Source organism: Dipodomys spectabilis, unplaced genomic scaffold (genome assembly GCF_019054845.1).
Source record: "Dipodomys spectabilis isolate Male_0828 unplaced genomic scaffold, ASM1905484v1 ptg000207l, whole genome shotgun sequence".
Classification (NCBI taxonomy): domain Eukaryota; kingdom Metazoa; phylum Chordata; class Mammalia; order Rodentia; family Heteromyidae; genus Dipodomys; species Dipodomys spectabilis.
In genome coordinates, this window is record NW_024870884.1 from 3,969,167 (window position 1) to 3,987,846 (window position 18,680).

The 18,680-nt window shown below is 38.2% G+C and overlaps 2 protein-coding genes across 3 annotated transcripts; one reads left to right on the forward strand and one right to left on the reverse strand.

The window, feature by feature from the left end:
* The first annotated feature begins 333 nt into the window (after nt 1-333).
* LOC122122340 (signal recognition particle 14 kDa protein-like) lies at nt 334-768 on the forward strand. Its single transcript, XM_042696501.1, has one exon. It carries the CDS (start codon nt 334-336, stop codon nt 661-663), a length of 330 nt encoding a protein of 109 aa, XP_042552435.1. The 3' UTR covers nt 664-768.
* Nucleotides 769-1,747: 979 nt separating this feature from the next.
* Mrln (myoregulin) lies at nt 1,748-13,711 on the reverse strand. Of its 2 annotated transcripts, none has more exons than XM_042696557.1 (2): nt 13,656-13,711; nt 1,748-2,019 (listed from the first exon to the last, which is right to left on the reverse strand). In XM_042696557.1, the coding sequence occupies exon 2, from the start codon at nt 1,999-2,001 to the stop codon at nt 1,861-1,863; it is 141 nt and encodes a 46-aa protein (XP_042552491.1). In that variant the 5' UTR covers nt 2,002-2,019; nt 13,656-13,711; the 3' UTR covers nt 1,748-1,860. The 2 variants fall into 2 exon arrangements, with proteins under 2 accessions (XP_042552491.1, XP_042552490.1); XM_042696556.1 differs by lacking the exon at nt 13,656-13,711 and adding an exon at nt 3,158-3,296.
* Between the last annotated feature and the right edge of the window lie 4,969 nt (nt 13,712-18,680).

Genomic DNA, 18,680 nt, shown 5'->3' on the forward strand with positions numbered 1-18,680 from the left:
TCTGTCTCATAGGATATACCTGTCTTGTAAGCCTTCTGTTAACTAATATACGGTGAGCATTTAGCTCAAAATAAGAAGTTAATATAGCACTATCCTACTTTTTTTCTTTCCTGATGTGTTCTCCCTAAAATAAAATTCTCTCATAAGTCTCTCTACTCCCCCCTCTTAAATCTTTGTTGGAAGAAATAATTCTCTTATTTAATTTTCCAGGATTATGAAAACAATCTCCCTACAAACTGATGAAATATGCATATAAGAAAATGGGTAAAAGGCTCGACTTCTGTCCCTAACTGTTTGGGGCTTTGGCTGAGCAGTGGGCCGCAGCACCCCGCCATGGTGCTGTTGGAGAGCGAGCAGCTCCTGATGGAGCTGATCAGGCTGTTCCAGAAGTGCCACCCACTGGGCAGCGTGTTCATCACCTTGAGGAAGTATGATGGTCAAATAAAACCCATTCCAAGGAAGGGTTCTGCAGAGGGTCTTGAGCCTGCAGAAAACAAGTGTCTGTTGAGAGCTACTGAGGGGAAGAAGATCAGCACTGTGGTGAGCTCCAAAGAAGTGAATAAATTTCAGATGGCTTACTCAAACCTGCTCAGAGCTAACATGGATGGGCTGAAGAAGAGAAACAAGAAGAACAAGAATAAGAAGGCCAAAACAGCCCAGTGAAGGGCACTGGATTCCTCCATTACCAGCTAACTACAGAATTGCTATTTCTCCTTTTTTCCCCCCACAAAGTTAAGTTTCTCATTCCTCTACTGGCAGCTGTTATCCTGGGAGGAGAGCTGGGATGTTTTAGGTGGGAAACCAGTGTATTTGGTATCTGCACTGCATGGGTATATTCCTGTTAAATTTCTCTGTGAAGAGCAATGTATCATTAAACCTGTCTAGCAAAAAAAAAAGAAGAAGAAGAAAGAAAGAAAGAGAGAAAATGGGTCAGCTGGGCATCAGTGGCTCACACCTTTAATCTTAGCTATTCTGGAAATCGAGATCAGCAGGACTATGGTTTATAGGTATCTGGGGGAGAAAAGTTTACAATCCCCTTTTAACTAAGAGTTTGGCCTAGTGATATGCACCCCTATTACTCTAGCTACAGAGGCAGATCTCACCTGGGTATACACTTGGGGGAAAAAAGCAATATACTATCACAAAATGCCTGCAGAAAGCAGACGTGGAGATTTGGCTTTGAGATAAGAGCACCTACCTTCCAAAATGCCCTGAGTTCAAAACCTAGTAATAAAAAAAAGACAGGAAGGAGAAGAAGGATGCAAGGGACGTGAAGAAAAGGGAAGAAGAGGGGAGGGAGGAAAGAGGAGAGGAAAGAAAGAAAAGAAAAAAAGTGGGTAAAAACTAGTGCTATATTATATGTAAACATGGCTTTGGAAAGCTGAGGTTGTATTAAAAATAGAATAGCTCATTGTATTCACAAACTGACATGTTGAATTGAAACCCCTTTCATACAACTACTGAAAGATAATAAAAATAAACAGAGCAACAAAAAAATAGAATGGCACGGAAGGTCACAAAAAAATCAAGTTCGTTTATAATTTTGCCTACAAATTTTAGGTAACACTATTTTAAAAATAGAGACTAATAATATTAATAAGAAGGTTTTACAAATCAAGAATCGAGAAGTTTTATGACTGTGTAGATTTTTCAGAAAATAAATGCACTTCAATTTACGTGAAGATTATTTATAAACCAGACAGAACTAAAGAATACCATGTTGTTTCTATTATAATGTTTTATTGGCTTCCTGAATAAGTTGGTGACATCAGCAAAGTGAAGTCACTCAGCATACCTCCATACAAATTTTTATTCACTGGAGTTCAGTTTGAAATGTACATGGGAAGGAAGTCAAACTTCCTAAGAAGTTATAACAACATACATAATAGTCATTAAGTCAACAAATAAAACAAACAAAATTTTCAGAAGTCTTCCAACTATTTCATCTTCCAAACTTTGAGGGGTGGTTGTAGAAATTAATATCCAATTTTTACCAGTCATATTCAGAACTCCTGTTCCCTGTGAAAAAGAGAAAAAGAGAAAAATATCATTAGAGGGACATATTTATAACCTTAGTGCTTTCCAACTCCATCTCATACTTCATTTAAAACATACAATGACAATGATAAGTCTTCCAGGGAATTCTTTCTACCTATTTGTAACCAACAAATAAATTATTTCTTTCCCACTCATTTTGACCACTTTATGTCATGCTTATAGGTTCTTCCATGTCAAATGTGCCTTTCATTATAAAAGACATAACTTTCTCATCTTTCTAGAAGGAATAACAAGAAACTTTTGTAGAGACCATTCTCTTCCTATGTTATTCATAGTTTATTTATGATGTGGCTGCAGTATTTATCATCTTAATCATTTTCATTGGTATAGATGAGGTTCCCTTTCCTCTAAACTGTGCACTTGATGTTCTGGATATAAGAACTTGAAGACAAGGTAGGAAATGATTTTTTAAAATCTTTTTTTTATTTCAGGTTCTATCTTTTCTCTAGAACCTCTCCCATATAAGTTGGTCACACCTATAAAGATATCAAACATTTAATTTCTTCAACATCTTTGTGTTTCAGAAATAGTTTTATTTTTAATAGCTAAAATTGTAAAAGATATCCATAGGTGGTCTGTTTCCCATATTGTCATAGCATTTCACTCAATGTCTGTTAGGGTGGGTTTGTGGGAGTTTGGCATCATTCAGAGAAGTTTGGCATCTTTTCAGAGAACACAGAAGGAAGAAACGATTTACAGATCCTTAGACTAAAAATATGTGTAGGAATGTATGTAGTTAAAAGAGAGAAAGATAGAGAAAAAGATAGTAGGAGGCAGGGAGAAACAGAGAGGGCGGAGAGACAGAGAGGGAGACAGAAATGGAGACAAAGACAAGGAGAGAGAGATGGGAAACGAAATGAGAAAGACAGGAAGAGAGAGAGTTAGAGGGATGAATACTAGGCAGATGCTGTCTCCTCCCACTTTGAGGACCTTCCTTTCCTCTGTAGCCCCCTGGCCTTGGACTTCGGCATCTTCAATGTGTGTTCTTTTGGTTATTTTCTTCTCTCTCCAAAAGCAGTGAAGAAGTGAGGGAAGAGCAGAAAATTAGTAGAGATCTAGTAGAGATGAAGGACTGGCTAGAGAAAAACCCTTTTCTTACCTGAATGAATTTCAGGTAGTGGTAAGTAACTCGGCTCCTCTATGGGGTGGGGGAGGTTCTTTTTTTTTCTCCCTCTGCTCTTGCTAGACCAAAGTGCATCCAACACAGGTGGTGTCCTGTGTGAAAGCACATTAAGAGGTTTAATTGGATTGCAATCGGGGTGGGGAGGGGGGTTTAGGAGCAGGGAGCCTGCATGGAGAGACTCTAAAATTACTTTCCAAAGAAGACGTTGAGTGGTCTTTGGAAAATAAGACTTTTTAGGTTCATTTTAATAAAGGATTGTATAGCTGCGTGAAAATATTTATCAGAAAAATTAAGTGAATTCTAAGATTTTCCTGGCAGGGGATATACATTTGCCACACTTTAAAAACACAAAAAACAATCCCCCTAAAAATTGTGTCAAACAAAGACTTCAATATCTCTATGACATTAACAGAAACAACATAAACCTTCTCTATATTTGAGATTTTTTTTGCATTGCTTTTACAAATTAGAAAGTAGAAGAGTTGATTCATAGCATGAACCAGGATATAAAATAGCCGTTAACCATGTTCTTTATATGTTAATCTTATAACTTAAATATAATAAAGATAATTGTGCTTCAAGGTGTTTATTACAGTTTTTCTGTTATTGTTGTTTATTTCCTTGCTCTGATTTCCATATTCTTCTCTTCTCTTTAAGCTTTGCTTGTTTTGATTTAAGATCAAGCTAAGTATCTCTTTGGGATCAAATTGTTTTGGTTTTCTTTTTCAGATTTTTGGAAATTTTGCATATGTATAACAATATAATCTTACAGATGGCTCCCAAGTTTAACTATAAAATTCTTTTATTTATTATTTTAATTTAATTTAATTTTTTGAGGCAAGGTCTCATTATGGAGCCCAGACTGGCTTTGAAATTGCCTCTCTCTTCCCTTGGTCTCACTAGTGCTGGGATTAAAAACATATGCCACTAACAAAATTCATTTATGTTTCAATATGTAACGTTTATAAGCATAGTCTAAAGGTAACTTTATTTGATTGTGACCTATCACATGAAGCTAAGTGTAGAATTTCCAGTTGTGGTGTCTTATTGGTGCTCAAAATGTTTCAGATTTTGAAGCAATCTGGATTTGAAGTTTGTTCCATCTATGGATTGTCTGTATAGAAAAGTAGTCAACTGATAAGTGAATAGGTGAAAGGCAGAGGTGAGAAAATGACAAACTTCATAGCATTTTTACCAAGTAAGGGCATATACATGGGACTGGCCAATAAATTACGTTTTAGCTAGAAATTGAGTATCATTTATTCATTTAAATGATGGTTATTACAAATATGAAAGCACGAAAGCATTACTTGAAAATGATAATTCAATAGTTAAATATGAACTAAGTGAATTGATACAGACCTGTAACCTCAATATTCATGAGGCCAACGCAGGAAGATTATGAGTTTTTAGATCTACATCATTGGAAGTACACAAATTTATATTGTAACATGTTTGCTAGCATGCACATATCTTACTATGGACTAAAATTTTGGTATTTCCAGATGCCAGTGGCTCATGCTTATAATCCTAGCTACTCAGGAGGCTGAGATCTGAGGACCTTGGTTTAAAGCTAGAGAAGAAAGACTATGAGATTTTATAACCAATTAAACGACCCCCCCCAAAAAAAGCCAGAATTGGAGGTGTGGCTTGAGTGTCATAGCACTAGCCTTGAGAGGACAAATCCAAGCTGCAGTACTGGCATGCATGCATGCATGCACACACACAGAAAATTAAAAGCATAATAATACCTTGATTACATTCTCCTATGTTAATATATATTACTTCTTACTCAGGTAGAATCTTAGCAATCAAGTTTTTGTTTTTTTCCCCTCTTTGTATTTGAGAGGAAGCTATTTATTTAATAGCATCAATTAAAAAAACTTTCGAGTGTTGCTTTGCTTTGTTTTTGGCTGTGCTGGGGGTTGAACTCGGGGTCTTGTGCTTGCTAATCAGGCACTCTACCACTTGAGTATGCCTACAACTCCCTAGTTGTTGGTTTTTGGTTTTTGTTTTTTTGTTTTTTTGGTCGGTCATGAAGGCTGAACTCTGGGCCTGGACGCTGTCCCTCAGCTCTTCAGCTCAAGGCTAGCGCTCTACCACTTGAGCCACAGCGCCACTTCTGGCTTTTTTCTGCTTATGTGGTACTGAGAAATCAAACCCAGGGCCTCATGCATGCGAGGCAAGCACTCTACCACTGAGCCACCTTCCCAGCCCCTGAACAAAACATACACTAAAAACACACATAAATTTCAAACAAGTGGAAATGGTTTAAAAACGATTGAATGTCTTGTGTTTTAAAAATCACAACTAAAATGATACAACCTTCAATTTCTGATATGGCATCCTACATTATTTTGAGGCCAAGTATTTCTTATATTGAAGCATCAAGTAACTACAAATAATTTCCTTCCCATTTCAATGCATCTACCTCTCTTTTACCCATGTTCAGAAGGCATTGGGAAGTCAGCATATAATTTCATAGAACATTACACTGAAATCAGAATAGATCGTCCCATATCTAGTTTTTAAAACATTTTTCCTTTGACTCCATCAAAATTTATCTCCAAATAATCTAATTAAAATGGATGTGTTCCTTATTTATTGGACACTTGAGTAGTGCTCTTACAAAGTTGGTTAGATAGATGGAAAACAGCAATAACCTTGGTTTTTTTAGGAGCTGGACTTCATTATATTCACTATCCACTCTGTCATGGACATGCATGCCCTTGCCTCTATTATCTGATTGTTATGCAAAAAAAGTTTCTGGTATGATTCCTGACTCCCAGCATCGCAAAAATTATGTATTCTCCAGATGGCTTGCTCCTGTGGTGAAAGAACCAAACAAACAACAACCAAACCTCTACTATTAAAATCTTATTCCTAGTTCACCCTTTTCTCAGCTCCTTTCAACCTTTACTATTTCCCTTGATGAGGTGTGGCCTTTGGTTGAGAAAAAGAACAGAATACACTCTGTAAAATGTCTTTTGCAATCAAAAGAAAAACACTTTTCCTTGGATCCAAGTCTTAAACATGTGATTCACATTTCAAAAATATCTTAAGAAGAATTCTCTAATCCTACTCCTTCTATCAATATGTAACCATGAAGATAATGTTCACAGAAGCAGAGACACATGTTGAAAAGCAAGACAATTGAAATCTGTCCATTTCCCCTTCATAGGCCATCTAAGTAAATTATGAAACTATTGTTTATTGAGAGACAGTTGTGTGCTGGGCCTTGACAATCAACTATTGGGCCAGTATGGGCCCAAAGTAGCCCAAGCCTGTTGTTATTCAGTGTGGAAGTCCAGACACCAGTCTATGACTCCAAGTGTCACCTTCTTTCATCTTCACTGATTTATTAATGTTTTCAAATGAGAAGTTACTTTTGAAAGGCTCTTCATTACAGTGGAAATTGACTATACTAGAAGAGAAATCTACTACAAATTCATTAATAGCCTCTCTCTTTGAGTCCTGGCTTCTTTCCATTAATGTGGATTGCTTGTTGAACAATGGGTTGGATGGTCTCACCATTGCCTCTCTAGGCCTGACATCCCTGAGTTTGCCAGAGTTCAGAATAACAGTGAGTTGTTATTTTACTCATGTCAAAACAATCTGCCCTCTTTCAGTGGGACATTTCCCAGACTATAACTATACGCTTACTGTGTAGCAATGAGGTTAGCTGAAAGTAGTGTTTTGGTAACCTCTATTTATTTATTTTTACTATCTTTAACTATCATAATCTTTTTTCTGAAATTCTTTTTTTTTAATTTTTGAATCAAATTTATTAAGATGAGGGGATTTCGTTGTGGTCTTTCCACACATACACACACAGTGTACGCAGAACAAATGCATCATAACTGTTTTGTCTTTTGAAACAAGGTCTTATGATTAAGACCTAGTCTGAACATGATTTTGTAAGCATCCTGCCTTAGTTTCCTGAGTGCTGAGTCTACAACTAGCACCGCCATGCCTGGCTCTTTTCATTTATATTTTGTTTCTACTCACTATTCACCTTGTACACAACAAGTTTCTCCCCTTAATTCTCTGAACATTAGCAAGCCATAAGACAAATTCTTCAAGGACATGATAGTTGAGAAAGGGGTCTAGAAGCATATAGAGATATTTCAAATCTTAGATCTGCCACTTACCAGGAGACTTTTGGCAGGTTAAATTATCTGTATGCCTCAGTTAGAACTTCTATAAACTGGGGTGATAGTAGTTTCTATTTCATAGCATAAGGTGAAAATTAAATGAAATAATACTTCTGCCTAGAAAGTAAACATGTAATAAGTAATAGCAACTATTACTTATAGTCTAGCATACTACCAATTGACTTTGCCCTTTGAGTGAACCAATCTCAGTTTCTTTAGCTATCAAAATGCACAAATCTGTCAAACTCCTACTCATCTTTTCAGACCACTGTGTCCTCTTGTGATCCACTCTTCCTTCTCTGGCAGAACTTATTTTGCTCTTGTCTGCAGTATATTGTCAGCCACTGCGCTATACCACAGCTGTTTACATGAATAGTTGTTGTGTTCTTAGAAGATGAGAGTCCTTATCTATCTTGGATCCCAGTGTCTCATGGTCTCTGACACTAATTAGTTCTCAACAAGTTTTGGCTTAGAAGTTGCACTTGAAGTCGATGTTTTCTTGGAAGACTGAGAGCTCATTTTGTTCAGATGGCAGTAACAAGAAAAACAGCACACAGAGAATATTTTCCCAGAAAACCATTTTAAAAATTAAACCCCAGGTTTGAAGTCTTTTCGATTAGTCTCAGTTTGGAAAATGTCATACTTTTCCCATAAAGATTATATTCAATTAAATTGTCCTTTTGAACTTGATAAATCACCAGGTGCCAATGGCTCATGCCTTTAATCCTGTTACTCAGGAGGCTGAAATCTGAGGATCACAGTTTAAAGCCAGGCTGGACAGAAAATCCCTGTGAGACTCTTACCTCCAATTAACCACCAGAAAACTGGAAGTAGAACTGTGGCTCAAAGTGGTAGAGCACCAGCCTTGAGCAAATTGCTCAGGGACAGTGCCTAGGCACTGAGCTCAAGCCCCACCACTGACAAAAAAGAAAGAAAGAAAGAAAGAAAAATTTGAGAAATCATAATAAAATTATTTATTGCTGCTTTTTGCTTTTTTTACTTGCAATGGGGAACTAATTCAAATTATTGGAAGAGAACAAACATATCAAGATTTAGGATAAATGTGTTCTGTTGAGATAGCTACTGTTCCTATGTCATGATGGAAATTCACTCCCCCCAACCCACGCACTCAGAGTCAATGGATTCCAAAGTTAGTTGAAAACTCATGATCTTTTCTTACGTTTTCTAGATTTCTGAAATGTAGGTTCAAGCCACACTTTTTGAATGAATTAAGATCCCACTAAATCCTACTCAATGCTGAATTACATCACAAATGGAATTTAACCCATAGCTAAGAAATTATCATTGACATGAATCTTGTACTAGAGAACGTTTGTATGAGAATAAAGACATGGTATGTGGCTTTTGAATGACTACAGCCTATTTTTTAATACCTTGTTTCTTGTTGGTGACTTGAATTTGAGGTGATTTCTCTCTCTCTCTCTCTCTCTCTCTTTTGGTAAGAAAAACAATAGTATTGCAAAGTTTTAAGTGTTAAAAGAAAGCTGACATCAGAAATGATATCTGATCTTTTATGAACTTCTCACTTGACAAACAAGGCCCGGAGAAGTACAAGACTTGTGTGGTCACAGGTTTTTTTTTCCAGAGCTAGCACCATAATTGCCTTATTTTCTGATTGGATTTCTGTGTTTCACAAGACTTTGTGATTGGAAAAGATGTTACCTTCATCATTTCTTCATATCTCACGTTCAGGCAAGAAAAGACTTGGATGAAGTTAAACACAAGTGAAAACAGAGTCATAGGGTGAACTTGACAAAGTAAACTTCAATGGAAAACATATGTTTGGTCACAGACGTTCAGTTTACAATACAGAGAGCGTGTAGGATGTGAAGCTCCACAGAACTGCCTTTGGCTCAGACATTGTTATCTTTGTAGCCCTGGACAAAGCATTAACTCTGGATGCTGTTTCACGTGGAGAGCAGAGATAGAAATACCTGTCTTGCAGGGGTCTGAGAAAATGTAATACCTAACAAAGTTGAGTCTCTAGCCCACAATTTGATCTAAGGTCTATAAAACTAAGATTGACTATTAATAACACAGTCTTCTCAGTTGGAGGGATCAAAGCCCAAAGAAGTGAGGGTCACATACTTAGCAAGAAGTGAACAGGGATTTGCATGGAGATCTGTTGGGCTTCAAAACCTCTAGCCTAGTCTTTACCACATTGCAGAATTGATTTTTTTTAAAGGAAGCCAAGAGCCCCTCGTGCTATTTGGCACTCAGTGGTGATTAGACAAAGCTGAATCAGAGAGTGGGCCCCTTCCCTGTGGCACAACTATGATCCCAAGGGATGGAGTGACTTAGATGGATGAGTAGCGACAAATGGTTCATCAGAGATCGAACATCCTGGGAGGATGAGGCAGATGCATGAATATGTGAACATTGGAACAATGGCTTGTCTGGTGGGTAGTACGAAGAGGGTCCTCCTGATCTATAGGTTTCACAGGGAAGGGATGGTCTCAGACTTGTGAGGAGTCACTATCTTTGGTCTCACATATTTCCCATGTAAACTTCAGTTTTTGGCTTTCCCAAGGCATCTATGGCCATGCCTCAAAGTGAATGTCATGACCCCAAATGAACTACTTTTCTCCACATGAACAAAATGTTCTCTTAACCATCAACTAACAGGACTTCAGAAGGATGAGATTTCCCAGCTGCCATATTCCCACCCCAAAGAGGTTGTGCATTGACCCTAAGATGCCTACATTATACAATTGTGAGCACTTGACATTAGGAAATATTGTTGAATGTAAATAATCAAAATGTTATCCACTTTCTGCCTGCCAAGTTTCCTAGTCCTCTCCGTGAATCATAGCAGGAGTGCAATCTTACAAAGACAGATGACATGTGCAGAGGTCTGGCTGGGGATGAGCTACACCAGGCTTCCTGGGGGAGTCCCACTGCGGTAATACCATCCAACAATTATCTCTTAGGTATTATGGAGAAACAAAAGTGGGAAAGATGGGCTCAACTTGTGAGGGGATGTTATTTGTACAACTCAACCACCCAAGTAAGTGTCATCCCTGGATTGACTATGGTTAAGGAATGTGAAAGCAAAGAATCTCTGGGCTTATATGAATTCTCAAAAGCATTTGATACAGGGTACTTTTGGCTCACACCTGTAATTCTAGCTATTTAGGAGGCTGAGATCTGAGGATCTTGGTTAGAAAACAGCCCAGACAGAAAAACCCAAAAGACTCTTATCTCTGATTAACCAAAAAGAAACTGGAAGTAGAGCTGTAGCTCAAGTGGTACAGCACCAGCTTTGAAAGAAAAAAGTTAGGAATAGTGTCTAGGCCTTGAGTTCAATTCCAAGTCATAGGGCTTGAACTCAGGGCCTGCGTGCTGTCACTTGAGTTTTATTTATTTATTTTTTTTGCTCAAGGCTAGCACTCTACAACTTTGAGCCACAGTTCCACTTCTGGTTTTCTGATAGTTAATTGGAAACAAGTGTCTCACAGAGTGTAAACTTGTTCAACCACTTTGGAAAGCAGTATGGAGGTTCCTCAAAAGACGCCACATAAGAGCTTCCCTATGACCCAGCAATCCCACTTTTGGGCATTTACCCAAATGTCTACAAAGCTACCAGCACGACTATGTTTATTGCAGCATTATTTACCATAGCTAAGATATGGAAGCAACCCAGATGCCCCTCAGTAGATGAATGGATCAAGAAAATGTGGTATATATACACAATGGAATTCTGTGCCTCCATCAGAAAGAATGACATTTCCCCATTTGTTAGGAAATGGAAAGGCTTGGAAAAAATTATATTAAGTGAACTAAGCCAGGCCCAAAGAAACATAGGTCCCATGGTTTCCCTTATTTGCAATAAGGGAATATGTCTGAGTCAAGCAGAAAAGGTCAGATATGTTGATGTTAGGTGAAATGAACCCCAAGATAAGTATTCAAATGTTTTTTACTTTGATGCGATTGTTTCTAACATATTTATAAGATGATTTCTTTGTTGCTTTGTATGTCCCTCCCCCATGATATAACTCCTGTTTTCACTGTACTGGATGTTGGTATAATTTGTGGAGGGGAAGGGAAAAAACAAATCGTTTAACTAGGGATACAGGTGGACCCATTGCAACAATGAGATGTACAAGTTGTTATGTCGAAAAATGAACTTTACAACTTTGGCCAGGGGTGGGGATGGGGGTTGTGGGGGAAGGGGGGAAATATGGGTGGGTGGGGCGGGATATGGGAAGGGATAGCAAGGGGAAACAAAGGAAGAAGCAACAATGCTTGATAAGAAATGTACTCATTATCTTGCCCATGTAATTGTAACTCCTCTATATGGTATTTTCATAATAAAAATAAAAATAAAAGAGTCTCACAGACTTTCCAGCCTGGGCTGGCTTTGAACCACAATCTCTCAGCCTCCTAAATAGCTAGGATTACTAGCATGAGCCACAGTGCACAGGTTGGTAACCGTCTAAACAGCCCACACCACACATTTCTCTGCAAATATTCACAGAATCATCTTTGTGGCATTTAGTTGACAAAGTCACTGGCTAAGTTAGAGAGCCCAATTTTGAGTTTTAAATGAAAGACTTGGACCTCTTATAGAAGAAAATTGATAGCACCAACTGCAAGTGCAGGACAAATACATGATCAATAGTAATTTCTTCTGTGTGTGACATTAAGGTGGTGCTGACACACAGTCATTACTTAGGAGGAGCTCTGAAGAGCACTGAATCATGACCAAGCCCATTCTGACTTACTCAGAGTTACTCATATAATGACTGCTTTTTCCTACTATATTAAAAGTTTATGGGACTCTTACTAGCCTAACACTGTCCTAACACTGTACCCTGCACTCATTAAAAATGAAATACAGCTTTGCAGAATGAAAGCTTGCAGAGGGAAACACAAATCTCATTCTGACTTCTGAGTCACAGAGTAACACCGTGGGAAGCAGGCATCTTCAGACAACCATCCTTGTGCTATCCAGACTCATGGAATAGAATCAAATGTAGGAAAAAGGGAATCTGTCCTCTGGAAATCCAGAAGCACCTACCCAAAAGAAAAAACATGCTAGATATTGCTTGTAACAGGGCAGGTACATTTATAAAAATAATCCTTGTGTTTGAAATTCATTTTGGACTCCCCTGTCACCACTGATCCCAGCCCTAGCCTTCATGTCCTGAATTACTACATGCCACTCATCCCATTTGCGGGGCTTGCACTGTTCTAAAAATAAAGAGATGAAAAGCAGTAAAAGCTAATAGTGTCCTCTAATTTCCCATCAAAGACCACATTGAATGTTCTAGATTTAAAACTGAAACCAGTAAACGATGATTAAGGATTTTTATGACCAATGTTAAAACAGCTCTTACTCTACCTGGCTGCTTTTAAACATTATTAGTAAACCTGACAACCCTGTAAAGCAGGCTAAAATTCTCACTTTACAAATGAATAACTAAGTCCCTGAGTAAGACCACACCATTTGTAAGTGGTCCAAACCAGGAATCCCTACTGGATCCCCCCTATTACTTTCTAGTTCATGGCAATGCCTCAATTAAAAATGTTATATAGTAGCCTGATTCATATACTCAGGAACTGAATGTGTATAACCCACTCAGAAACTTGTACCAGTCTATGAAGAAGAATCTTGAAGAAGGATCAAAATGCCAGCTTTCAGTTCAGTGCCCAACGACCAAGTAAAACATCTGCCTTTCTGGGTTTTATGATCCTATTTTTCCAGACAGAAATCTCAGTGACCTACTCTGTAGAATTTTCAGAAGCAACCATTATAAAGAAAGCTGCAAAGACAAAGCATTTGGCTACAAAACAGACAGTCAATGGAGCCATGCAACAAGATCATGTCTTCTGATGCAAACCTGGAATATGGAAAAAAATAGCAAGACCCCATTGTCTCCTATCCTGCATGCACTTTCCATATGTGAAAATTCTCTTTGAAATCAATGGAATCCTATTTGGAGAGGAAATACAGGGAAGCAAAGGTATCAAACAGCAGTACTAGAACTTGGTCAAGAAACTTGCACACAATATTATTAATCTCGTACATCTCCTGCCTACATGGAGCCAAGAGACAAAAGGAGGAAGATTTTAGTCTATGTGTCTCTTTTGTAATAAGTCTTAGCATACTAAGGGAGATGTTGACATTCAGGAATGGAAATGGACTTTGTGAATCTTGTGAGTCTTAGCAAGTCTTTTATAACATTATGTTTTCCTTCCACCAGAGGAAAAGAAGAGGTACACTGTACTCTATCTTCCTACATAAATGTCTTAAAATGCAACTTTATTATTAAAAAAAATAAAATAAGACCACTTACTGTTGAGGAATTCAGTAATCAAAGTCCAAATTCAAGAGGATGATCTCTCTCATGAAAAACACCATATGCTTTTAGTTGATCAGGAGCTCACTGGGCTGTTATTAATAACTGGCTTAGAGCTTTATGAAGAAACACGAGCCAGAATGTCACAGGAGAAGGCAAGTGGAAAGAAATTGGCAGACACAGGTGGAATAAATTATAACAGAAATATACTTACCCAGGAGCTCAAGCCATGGAGAAGATCCCCTGCTCATGAAGCCTTATGTTAAGAGTTAAGGATTATGAATATACAAACAAAAATACCCTTAATAAGGAGTGTGTTCTGATTTACTTAATGTTATACTAGCCTTTGCTGGTTTTGAATGCTTTATCTAGAGTTATCGATATCTTTTTAAATTTATATTTAATCTTAATTTGACTCATTTGCTTTCAAGATACAGCAAACAAGTGGATTTTAAAAGGTGCATTATTGGCTGGGTGCCAGTGGCTCATACCTGGAATCCTAGTTACTCAAGAGACTGAGATCTGAGGATTGCAGTTTCATCCCGGGGCATCTGGGTTGGTTCCATAACTTAGCTATGGTGAATAATGCTGCGATAAATATAATTGTGCTGGTAGCTTTAGTGTGGCCTTGTTTATGATCATTTGCAACCCAGATGCCCCTCAGTAGATGAATGGATCAAGAAAATGTGATAGATAGATGATAGATAGACAGACAGATAGATAGATAGATAGATATACATACACAATGAAATTCTATGCTTCCATCAGAAAGAATGACATTGCCCCATTTGTTAGGAAATGGAAAGACTTGGGAAAAAATCATATTAAGTGAAGTCAGCCAGCCCCCAAAATATAGGTCCCATGGTTTCCCTCATTTGAAATAATTAGTATTAGGATAATGTTATCAGATAAGCAGAAAAGCTCAAAAGCTATGTACATATGACCATGTAACATGAGGCTAAGCAAAATGAACCCCAAGATATGGACACAGAGATTTGTCTTTGTTGTTGTTTTTAATGTACTATGTGATTTTTTTTTGTTTCTTTTGTATGTTCCTCCTCCTATGGTATATTCCTGTTGTCACTGTATTTGATTTTGGTACCTTGCATCTTGTATATACATTTATTCAATTTGTGGAGGGGAAGGGGAATAACAAAATGCTGAAACAAGGACACAGGATGACTTATTGCAACGAGACTCACAAGACACTTGGAAATGAACTTCGGAAGGGGGCGGGGAGGGATAGTAGGAGAAAAACAAAGGAAGGAGTAACAATGCTCAGAAAGAAATGTACTCATTACCTTACTCATGTAACTGTAACCCCTCTGTACAGCACCTTTACAATAAAATAAAATAAAAAAATTTTAAAAGCCATCCCAGGCAGGAAAGTCTGTGACACTCTTATCTCCAATTAACCACCAGAAAACCAGAAGTGGCGCTGTGGCTCAAGTGGCAGAGCACTCGCCTTGAACTGAAAAGCACAGGGACAGTGTCCAGGCCCAGAGTTCAAGAGCCCCATAACCAAAAACAACAACAACAAAATGTACATTATCAATTTTCTGAAGTGCGTTTATGAGTGAGCATAATATCAGTCTTCCTCCTTTCATGATACCTAAAAGATTTTCCAGGAAGGTGTGGTGTTTGTGGGGATGAGAGAGTAGTTGATGTGGTTGAAAGAGGGTCTAATCACAACCTGGCATCTGATGTGGTTTGTGGTGACTCTCTTCTTTTGAAATTTCCAGACCCTACTTCCACTACCCTAATAAGACACTACTTTATTCAGACCCATAATAGTATGTTTTCTTTGAACCTAAATTATTTTAAACACTGGCATTGTTTTGGGTGTTGAAAGTGATGATTAGACAAAAGCTACCAAAATATTTAAAGGTACATTATACATACACACACACACATGTGTATTGATCGAGTGATCCATTGATATCTTTGAAGAGAGCAATGTTTGTTAAATTGCTCAAGGTTCCAGTTGTCTATTATCCTAGATCTGGCACAAGAACTATTCTTCTTTGTTTCAAACTAAACCCTTTTTTCAACTCAACACTGTGGTAAGTAGGGGTGAGCATGTGACACAAGCCTCAAAGAGTGAGCATTAGCCTTGTTTACAAGAAAATGGGCATGAATGGCTCACACCTGTAATCCTAGGTACTTTTAAGGCTGAGGGGCTGGGAAGATGGTTCAGTGGTAGAGTACTTGCCTTGCATGCATGAGGCCCTCGGTTCGATTCCTCAGCACCACATAAGCAGAAAAAGCCGGAAGTGGGGCTGAGGCTCAAGTGGTAGAGCGCTAGTCTACAGTTGAAGAGCTGAGGGACAGTGCCCAGGCCCAGAGTTCAGACCCCACAACTGACAAAAAGAAAAAAGAAAAAAATAAATAAGGCTGAGATCTGAGAATCACTATTCATAGCTAGCTGGGGCAAATGGGAGTGATTCATATCTCCAATTTACCAGCAAAAAGCTGTAAGTGAAGGAGGAGAAATAATAAATCAGTAGCCACTAGCTGAATAAATGAGTGAGAGGTAGTATAGTTCTTCAGCTTTTCGTTTTGTTTTACACCCTCATCAGTTTGTGAAGTTTGAATATCTGCTAGATATATGTATAGGTATATGCTGATTAATGATGAAAGTACATTCTTAGAAATGAGTCATCGGATGATTCTGCCACACAAACTTAGACGCCAGAGGTCAATCTTTCAACCACATGTTCTTGAGATGTATGAGGAAACCTTGTCTCTAAATTCACAGTTTTGTTGCCAGAGGCAAAGCTCACACTTTAATTTCCTAAATTTCAAAAAAGATTGCCATTAAAAATTTTTCATTGAATATCAGAAATGGGAAAAAAAAGTGACAAGAATTTAAGTATTTCATGTTTTCAAATATTTTACAAATACTTTCAAACACTTTTCCCAGTATCATTTAAAGAAACCATTTGTTTTTGTTTTGGCAAAACTGAGCTTGACATGAGCTGGCTGAATGAAAGAATTAACAAACCTCATAAGAAAACTAAACAAAAACAAGATGTAAGGATGAACATACTCCCTTCCCCTGAGTCTACTGCCCCTTGGAAGGAAGTGCTAGACTCAGGGCTTAGCCTGTCCTGGGACAATAATATTAGGGTTGGAAAAGCCCATATGAAGGAAGCTCTGTTTGAGGAAGGAGACTGGCTTGTTACAGGAAGTCACTTGGCAGTATCAAACTGAAGGACTGCCCTTTAGCAATAATATTTTTCAGGAAGCTAACTTCCTGATTTTTTTTTGTATTATTGAGGGTTGAGCACAAGGCCTTGTACTTGCTGAGCAGGTTCTCTACTACTTGAGCCATGCCCCAGCCCTATAATCAGCCCAATATTTTTTTAAGAGATGAGAACGTCATCACCGTAAGTGGAAAAGTGGGAGGAAGTGACAAACACAGTGGGCTAAAGCTTTGGCCAATTCCTACACCAGTTATTTTTTAGATATGGTTTTGCTTTTTTTTTTTTTGTCGGCCGTGGGGCTTGAACTCTGGGCCTGGGCGCTGTCCCTCAGCTCTTCAGCTCAAAGCGAGCGCTCTACCACTTGAGCTACAGCGCCACTTCCGGTTTTCTGGTGGTTTATTGGAGATAGGAGTCCCATGGTCTCTCCTGCCCGGGCTGGCTTTGAACCGTGATCCTCAGATCTCAGCCTCCTGAGTAGCTAGGATTACAGGCGTGAGCCACCAGCGCCCAGCCTTGGTTTTGCTTTTTGCCTGGGCACATGTCTGGTTGGCAATCTGTTCATTTTAGGTTTACCGTCATAGTTAGGATAACACGCAGCCTTAGCTGTCAATTTTTGTTTAAGAAGGGGGGAGGAGGGAGTCTCTTTTGAACTTTTCTGTCCAGAATGGCCTCAAACCACAATGCTTTCTATTTCAGCATCCCAAACATCTAGGATTATACGAGTGAGCCACCAGTGCCTTGCTACATATAATTATTAACAAACTAATACACTATACAGAAGATAATACAAAATTCAAGATATCTTTTTTTTCTGTCTTTTACATTCTCTCTCTCCCTCCCTCCATCTCTCCCCACCCTCTTTCATAGTCTTACTATGTAGCCCAAGCTGGCCTGGAACTCACAATCCTCCTGCCCCAAGTCTCCAAGAAGTGAGATTATAAGTATGCACCAATCAAAGACTCAGAAAAAAAAAACTTGAAAGGTAATAGCATATATCTTAATTGAAACATTCACACACCAATACTGTCAGGAAAGCTAAAAAAAACATTTTGAAGAATACCACCATTGTCCTTTTAATTTGCATTTTTAGATAATGATCTTTGAAAAACCAAAAGAAGATAAAGGCAAGCTAAGTTGTTTTTTTTATGATCAGTATTAAATATTGTGACAGTCTTGGAGCTGGAAAACTATTGAGTATAGGAATATATAACTGTTCTTTTAACTTACCTCAGTTCCACTCCAAGAGAGCATCACATATAAGTTATTTATCTTCACACAATTCTATGAGGACTCCCAAGTTATGGGAATTCACCCAATCTTCTTATGGTCCCAAAGTTAACCCCAAACACAATGATAGCAACATCACACTGTGATGAAAACAATTATAAGCCTGTGGGAACATTGTAAGCAATAGCCTTCCTCAAGAAAAAGGGGCTTCCTTACCCAATGTCAGATGTGCTATCTGTGGAAATAGCCGAGTAAGGGAGACCCTTACTAGGGTATCAGCCATTCCAGTCCAGGTAGCCAGAGCCCACAACTTGTAAAGGAATAAACTCAGAATTCTTTTGGATAACTTCTTGCCATAGTTCTCATTTTAGAGATTGGCATATATAAAAATTCCTGCTTTCTTACAAGAATTAGAATGTTCTTTGGTGGTATATCTAGCATTGTCTTTCCCAAGACTCTTTCTCTGTTTTTTTCATCCTTAAAATCTCTTGATCATTGTCCTCCATTTCTGAGGAGTTTCCTATGAGAATCATAAACATATTATATTAGTCAATGTTTCATTACTAAGACAAATACTCGGCAATAAAGG